This window comes from Hemibagrus wyckioides, linkage group LG24, assembly GCF_019097595.1.
Source record: "Hemibagrus wyckioides isolate EC202008001 linkage group LG24, SWU_Hwy_1.0, whole genome shotgun sequence".
NCBI classification, from domain to species: domain Eukaryota; kingdom Metazoa; phylum Chordata; class Actinopteri; order Siluriformes; family Bagridae; genus Hemibagrus; species Hemibagrus wyckioides.
Window position 1 is genome coordinate 20034938 of NC_080733.1, and position 8605 is coordinate 20043542.

The following is an 8605-nucleotide window of genomic DNA, read 5'->3' on the forward strand; positions in this document are numbered from 1 at the left end:
ATGGCTGGATGGGTGTGGCTTCTTCGGGACTGGAATTACTGTGGTAGCCTTGAGACACTTGGGGACGACTGCTTGACTCAGCGAGATGTTGAGGATGTCGGTTAGTACATCCTTGAGTTCTGCAGTACAATTCTTTAGAACACGACCAGGTATGTTGTCTGGTCCGGCTGCCTTGTGTGGGTTTATCCTCAGGAGGGTCTTTTCCACATCATCTGGAGTCAGACACACACTGCCTGCTCATGTGGGAGAGGTGAGATCTGTGCCTATGTGTTGTTGTAGATCACAAAACGGCCAAAGAAGTCATTGAGGCTGTCAAGTAAAGACAGAGATCCTGAAGAAGGACTTCAGGAACCTGGTGGAGAAGGTTCGCACCACATCGCCCCCGACGAGGATCATCGTGTCAGGACCACGTCCCACGTTCCAGAGAGGAATCGAATGGTTCAGTAGGCTATTTGCATTTAATGAATGGTTACAGTCCTGGTGTCAAGAACAGAATATACCGTTTGTTGATAATTGGAATGTTTTCTGGGAGTGTCCTAGGCTCTACCATTACGATGGCCTGCACCCAAGCACAGTTGGAGCAGCAGTCCTCTCGGACAACATATCCAGGACATTGCGCACCATCTGACTGGTAAGTCATTCCTCAGATTATATCTATAATAGCTACTGTTCAACTCACCAGACTAATACAAGTTCACACATAGCTCGTCATATAGAAACTGTGTCTGTTCCCCGATTAGTGAGATTAAAGGATAAATTCCTTAATAACTCTCGAAATAATCTTATTACAATTAAACCTGAAAAAGGCCAAATACACTATATTGCCAAAAGTATTCACTCACCTGCCTTGACTCGCATATGAACTTAAGTGACATCCCATTCCTAATCCATAGGGTTCAATATGATGTCGGTCCTCCCTTTACAGCTATAACAGCTTCAACTCTTCTGGGAAGGCTGTCCACAAGGTTTAGGAGTGTGTTTATGGGAATTTTTGACCATTCTTCCAGAAGCGCATTTGTGAGGTCACACACTGATGTTGGACGAGAAGGCCTGGCTCTCAGTCTCCGCTCTAATTCATCCCAAAGGTGTTCTATCGGGTTGAGGTCAGGACTCTGTGCAGGCCAGTCAAGTTCATCCACACCAGACTCTGTCATCCATGTCTTTATGGACCTTGTTTTGTGCACTGGTGCACAGTCATGTTGGAAGAGGAAGGGGCCAGCTCCAAACTGTTCCCACAAAGTTGGGAGCATGGAATTGTCCAAAATGTCTTGGTATGCTGAAGCATTCAGAGTTCCTTTCACTGGAACTAAGGGGCCAAGCCCAGCTCCTGAAAAACAACCCCACACCATAATCCCCCCTCCACCAAACTTTACACTTGGTACAATGCAGTCAGACAAGTACCGTTCTCCTGGCAACCGCCAAACCCAGACTCGTCCATCAGATTGCCAGATGGAGAAGCGCGATTCTTCACTCCAGAGAACGCGTCTCCACTGCTCTAGAGTCCAGTGGCGGCGTGCTTTACACCACTGCATCCGACGCTTTGCATTGCACTTGGTGATGTATGGCTTGGATGCAGCTGCTCGGCCATGGAAACCCATTCCATGAAGCTCTCTGCGCACTGTTCTTGAGCTCATCTGAAGGCCACATGAAGTTTGGAGGTCTGTAGCGATTGACCCTGCAGAAAGTTGGCGACCTCTTCGCACTATGCGCCTCAGCATCCGCTGACCCCGCTCCATCAGTTTACGTGGCCTACCACTTCGTGGCTGAGTTGCTGTCGTTCCCAAACACTTCCACGTTCTTATAATACAGCTGACAGTTGACTGTGGAATATTTAGGAGCGAGGAAATTTCACGACTGGATTTGTTGCACAGGTGGCATCCTATCACAGTTCCACGCTGGAATTCACTGAGCTCCTGAGAACGACCCATTCTTTCACAAATGTTTGTAAAAACAGTCTGCATGCCTAGGTGCTTGATTTTATACACCTGTGGCCATGGAAGTGATTGGAACACCTGATTCTGATTATTTGGATGGGTGAGCGAATACTTTTGGCAATATAGTGTAGGTAAAGAAAAAGAATTTCCTAAGTTTGGGCTTCTTAACATTAGATCCCTTGCACCGAAAACACTTATTATTAATGAAATGATCTCAGATTATAGTTTCGACACACTCTGTCTTACTGAAACCTGGCTTAGATCAAATGAATACATTGGCCTAAATGAGTCTACTCCGTCAGGATATTCATATAAGCATGAGCCCCGTCAGATAGGTCGTGGTGTTGGTGTTGCAACCATCTATAATAATTCTCTTACCGTTACTCAGAAAACAGGACCCAGGTTTAACTCATTTGAAGTGGTTGTCCTTAATGTTGCACTCTCAGACAGGCATAAAAAATCCCTACTATCTCTTGCTCTGGCCACCGTGTATAAACCCCCGGGGCCCTACGGTGTTTTTCTTAATGAGTTTTCACATTCACTCTCAGATATTTTGATCAGTTTTGACAAAGTGTTAATTGTAGGAGACTTTAACATTCATGTAGACAAGGCTAACGATGCATTAGGACTCGCATTTATAGATTTACTAAATTTCTTTGGGGTTAAACAAAACATTAATAGCCCAACTCATCGTTTTACTCATACACTAGACTTAGTTATATCACATGGGACTGATGTTTCCGATATAACTGTTCTACCTCAAAGCGATGACATCACAGACCATCACCTCTTAGTGTACACTCTACCTGTAGAACATATTAGACACATCTCTCCACGTTATAAACTTGGTAGAACTATAACTCCGACCACTAAAGACAGATTTACAAACAATCTGCCAGATTTGTCTCAACTTCTTACTAGACCCCTAAATGCAGATGCACTAGATGAAGTAACCAACAGCATAGGCACTATTTTCACCAGCACACTAGACACTGTTGCCCCCATCCGACTAAAAAAGGTCAGAGTTAAAACACCTGCACCACGGTACAATAGTCATACTCACGCCCTCAAGAGAGCAACCCGTAACCTCGAGCGAAAGTGGAGAAAAACCAAATTACCAAATTAGTTTTTAGAATTGCGTATAAAGACAGTCTGTCCAACTATAGACAGGCTCTAAAAGCTGCTAGTGCTGAGAATCTGAGCAAACTGATAGAAATAAACCAGAACAATCCCAGATTCTTATTCAGTACAGTGGCTAGACTAACAAAACATCAGATTCCTGGAGAGAGTATTTCAGCAGAGTTTAGTAGTGAGGACTTTATGAATTTCTTCACTAAAAAATTGATAATATCAGGAACAAAATATTGGATGTTCAACCATTGATGGCATCCGGTGATCCAGACCAGCCTATAGCTCCACACTTAAAGCTACAATGCTTTACCAGCATAAGGCAGGAAGAGCTAGCTAAACTTATCACCACGGCTAAATCAACAACGTGTTTGCTAGATCCAATTCCAACTAGATTGCTGAAAGAAGTGATACATGCAACTGGAGAGCCTCTTCTTAATATTATTAACTCTTCGTTATATCTAGGTCATGTCCCAAAATCTCTTAAGTTAGCAGTTATTAAGCCTCTTCTTAAGAAACTGAAACTAGACCCTGATGAAATAACAAATTAGAGACCGATTTCAAACCTTCTGTTTATATCTAAAATATTAGAAAAGGTGTCAGCTCAATTATGCTCCTTCCTACAGGAAAACAATATCCTTGAAGAATTTCAGTCAGGTTTTAGGCCCCATCATAGTACAGAAACCGCACTAGTTAAAATCACTAATGAGTTGTTTTTAGCTTTGGACCAAGGCTGCATCTCCATTTTAGTCCTGCTTGATCTTAGTGCTGCATTCCACACTACAGATCATAACATTCTCGTAGATCACTTACAAAATCACACGGGTATGCAGGGACAGGCATTAAAATGGTTTAGATCCTACCTGTCTGATCCATACCACTTTGTAGATTTAAATGGAGAACTGTCCAGTGTAGTGCCAGTGAAATACAGGGTCCCACAAGGGTCAGTTTTAGGACCTCTGCTTTTCTCAGTATACATGCTTCCATTGGGTAACATCATTAGAAGGCATGGGATTAGTTTCCATTGTTATGTTGATGATACCCAGTTATATATCTCATCAAAACCAGATGAAATATCTAATTTGTCTAGATTAACTGAGTGTGTTAAAGATATTAGAAATTGGATGACCGATAATTTCCTATTATTAAATTCTAAGACAGAGATATTACTTATTGGTCCAAAAACCAGTACACAGAAGCTCTCACAATTCAGCTTGCATCTAGAAGGATGTACTGTTACTACTAGCTCAACAGTGAAAGACCTGGGTGTAATATTAGACAGCAACTTATCCTTTAAAAATCATATTTCCAATATCACAAAAACAGCCTTCTTCCATCTTAGAAATATTGCCAAGCTTAGGAACATTTTATCTGTATCTGATGCAGAAAAACTAGTTCATGCATTCCTGACCTCCAGACTGGACTATTGTAATGCATTACTAGGTGGTTGTCCTGCATCTTCAATAAACAAGCTACAGTTAGTCCAGAAAGCAGCCGCCAGAGTTCTTACCAGATCAAGAAAATATGATCATATAACCCCAATATTATCATCCCTGCACTGGCTACCTGTTAAGTTTAGAATTGACTATAAATTAGCTCTACTTACGTACAAGGCTCTAATTGGTTTAGCTCCCACCTATCTCTCCAGTCTTCTAACACGTTACAATCCACCACGCTCTTTAAGATCGCAAAATTCCGGATTTCTAGTAGTTCCCAGAATATCAAAGTCCACAAAAGGGGGTAGAGCATTTTCATATTTAGCTCCAAAACTTTGGAATAGTCTTCCTGACAGTGTTCGGGGCTCAGACACAGTCTCCCAGTTTAAATGTAGACTAAAGACTTATCTCTTCAGCCTGATCTAACACATCCCATAACCTTGTGCTCCAGTACATCTGATTAAATGCACATTATCATCTAGTACTGCTAATATTATGAACAGCAGCTATGCTAATGCTGTTCCATTGTTTCCCCTCTTCTACCGATCCCATGGACAACAACCTCCTTATTGATTTACATAACACTATACACATGCTGTATCTGCATCACACAATTGTCACCCAAATGAGGATGGGTTCCCTTTTGAGTCTGGTTCCTCTCAAGGTTTCTTCCTCTTACCATCTAAGGGAGTTTTTCCTTGCCACAGTCACCTCAGTCACCTCAGGCTTGCTCACTTGGGATAACATCTAGGACTGTCTGTCTGTCTGTCTGTTTATATGTTTGTTGTTTTCTTATGTTGTTTCTCATGTAAAGCTGCTTTGAGACAATGCTCTTTGTTAAAAGCGCTATACAAAAATGAATTGAATTGAATTGAATTGTCACTGTCACAGGTCTGTGGTAGGGGTTTATGGTTCGTAAGAGTTTGAATGCCTTGCCAGAGACTCTGTGTGTCTCTGGAGCTGCTGAAGTGTTCGGATATTTTATTGCCGTATTGTTGTTTCGCTTCCCTGATGCCCCAGGACAAGTTGGCTCTTGCAGTTGCTAGGTCTGTAGTGTCACCAGCTCTAAAGGCTGCATCCCGTGCCCTCAGAAGTTTGAACACTTCTCCTGTCACCCTATTTCCGCGCTTCCGCTTTCTCGCGCACCGCTTCCATCAACTCTTCTCCTGGCCACCGGCACCAGGTAACGCCGAGGGCTTGGGGCCTGGTCTCCGCAGCAAGATGAGATCACAAAGCTTTTCTCATAGGTCATCGTGTACTTTGTCTGGTGCACGATTCCCATAATTCAGTAGCGTCTGGCAGTCGTACACATGAACACCGTTGTATCTGGTGTCCATATGCTGTTAAAGTCGGGCTATTATGGGACAATAGCACCATTTTTGGTCCGGAGTGGCCTCTGTGTGCTACTGCCGCACCGCCATCTTGGATCTGGTCCTGGATCTGGAATGGAACTGGCAGCGCACAGTGTAGACGGGACCTCTGTCAATGAATCGGGCGGGTGGAGATGGGCATAGATTCTAAAGGCCCTGGGGATGTTGAGGTGGACAGTGACTGGATTGATGATTTTGGATATTCAAAATGGCCCGATTAGAGGTGCTAGTTTCTGGTGCGGTTTAGTGTGGCATGGGCCCTTCGCCAGACATGTCTTCAATGTGTGACCAGGGCGAGAGCAGAGGGGGTTGGTAGCTATAAGCAGCTTGAAATAGGGGCAAGTCTTGTGGCAGCAGATGAAAGAGAATTGTGCACGTACTCGACCAAGGCCAGGTTGGAGGACCAGAACGAGGGATCTTCAGCGCAAAGGATCTGGAGACCTGTCTCAAGGTACTGGTTGAGTTGTTCTGTCTGGCCATTGGACTTTTTTGGAATTGCCTTCAAAAGTTAGTGTTGAACTGGGACCTGGTCTGAGCCAATATTACGGGGCAGACCATGCAAACAAAAGATGTGCTGGAGAAGGTGTTGGGCAGTCTCCTTGGCAGAGAGAAGTTTAGGTAATGGGATGAAATGGACCATCTTGGAGAAGCAGTTGACCATGGTGAGGATCGTGGTGTTGCCAGATGATAGTGGAAAGCCAGTGACAAAGTCTATAGAAATATGGGACCATCGTCATTTGTGTATAGGGGTTCTTCCGCTGGGAGCAGATTGTTGGGATGAACTGACGCAAGAGGGCATCTGGTTTGCTGTTCTTGGATCCTGGGCAGTAGGAAAAGGTGAAATGGAACCTCCCAATGAAGAGTGCCAAGCGGGCTTGATGAGAGTTTAGTCATTTGGCAGTCTGGAGGTACTCTAAATTCTTATGATCAGTCCATACAATAAATGGATCCTCTGTTCCTTCCAGCCAATGACACCACTCTTTGAGCACCATTATGATGGCCAGCAACTCCCTTTCTTCATTGACAATCGTGAAAAAGCATGACCTCCCCACCCCAAGGTCGGAGGCATCGACTTCCACAATGAATTGCCAGGATGGGTCAAACAGGGTCAAAATAGGGGCCGAAGTAAACAAGTTCTTGAGCTTTTTGAAGGCCTGCTCAGCTTCTGGGGTCCAGGAAAAACTCATGACAATGAAGTGGGCCTGTGACTGAGCTATGGCACCGAATGAACTTGCGATAAAAAATTGCAAAACCTAGGAACTCCTGAAGTTACTGCTTCCAGGATTCAGGACAGGGCCAGTCCTTGACAGCCTTGACATGTTTGGGGTCCATCTGTATGCTACTGGCTAAGAGTATGAGGCCCAGAAAGGTAGTGCGGGCATGATACCCAACAGAAGGTTGATGGCACAGTCGTGGCTGGTGAGGAGGCAGGGATGAGGCCTTAGCCTTGCTGAAAACTGCCCCAATATCATGGTAAACAGTTACAAGCATGAGCAAGAGGATCATCACAGACATGAGCAAGAGGATCATCACCTACATAAGAAGGAGGATTGTGACAGACATGAGCAGGAGGATCATAACAGACAAAAGCATGAGGATCATCACCTACATAAGCAGGAGGATCATCACTGACACGAGCAGGAGGATCATAACAGACAAAAGCAGGAGGATCATCACTGACACGAGCAGGAGAATCATCACTGACACGAGCAGGAGGATCATCACTGACATGAGCAGGAGGATCATCACAGACACGAGCAGGAGGATCATCACCTACATAAGCAGGACAATCATCACTGACACAAGCAGGAGGATCATCACTGACACGAGCAGGACAATCATCACTGACACAAGCAGGAGGATCATCACAGACAAGAGTAGGAGGATCATAAGAGACAAAAGCAGGATTATCATCACTGATACGAACAGGAGGATCATCAATGACACAAGCAGGATTATCATCACTGACATTAGCAGGAGCATCACTGACATGAGCAGGACCTTTCTGACATGGCTGATGTGTGATTTATTAGATTGAGAGTAAATCTAAACCTCACTGATGTTTTCACTTATCGAAGACGAGAGGCAGAAACCCAGAGCATTGGTACCCTGACTAGCGCTGAACACACAAGAGGTGTTGATGTTATACACTAACAGAGACACTGAGGGGATTTGCCGAACACCAGGAGCAGGTCCAGCTACCAACACAGCCAGGTGAGCATCAACAGGTCAGAGCTTCTGTCTCAGCTAAATGCTGACACCTGATGATGGTGTCATCTTTGGGAGGAATCATCACAGCATACTGGTTATTGCAGTGTAAGGATCAGAAAGGTAGGTAAAGATTCAGAACTTACCCCAGGACAGACCAGCCCTCATGCCCCTGACTCTCATAACAACCCCCTACACACGCACACACACACACACTGTACTTTATTTGTTAAGGAGCCTGAGGCTGGTGGAGACTCTGTAGTCATGCTGTCTCACATGATTACTGCTTTATCAAACACTCTCTCTTTCTCTCTCTCTCTTTCTGTCTGTTTTTCTCTCAATCTATCTTTCTCTGTCTCTTTGTCTCTCTCTCTGTCTCTCTCTCTGTGTCTCTCTCTCTCTGTCTGTCTGTCTCTCTCTGATATGTATATATATATTAAAATAAGAATATCTTAAAAGAAAATCTTTATTGTGACTTCATTATCAGGTTGATGGAGGTATAGAGACTTGATCATGTAGGAGGTTTTTG

The 8605-nt window shown here is 44.2% G+C and overlaps 1 protein-coding gene across 1 annotated transcript; it reads left to right on the forward strand.

Moving 5' to 3' along the window:
• Positions 1-3060, forward strand: LOC131344990 (uncharacterized). Its single transcript, XM_058377602.1, has 4 exons — positions 1-96; positions 280-438; positions 541-631; positions 2024-3060. Exons 1-4 carry the CDS (start codon positions 1-3, stop codon positions 3058-3060), a joined length of 1383 nt encoding a protein of 460 aa, XP_058233585.1.
• The last annotated feature ends 5545 nt before the right edge of the window (positions 3061-8605 follow it).

What these genes read in the sequence shown, in the direction of transcription:
- LOC131344990 (XM_058377602.1), top strand. Translation starts at nt 1, where the DNA reads ATGGCTGGATGGGTGTGGCTTCTTCGGGACTGGAATTACTGTGGTAGC. An exon ending in TTCCAGAGAGGAATCGAATG is followed by an intron (nt 439 to 540) that starts GTTCAGTAGGCT and finishes GGAGTGTCCTAG; the next exon opens with GCTCTACCATTACGATGGCC. An exon ending in CATTGCGCACCATCTGACTG is followed by an intron (nt 632 to 2,023) that starts GTAAGTCATTCC and finishes CCTGATTCTGAT; the next exon opens with TATTTGGATGGGTGAGCGAA.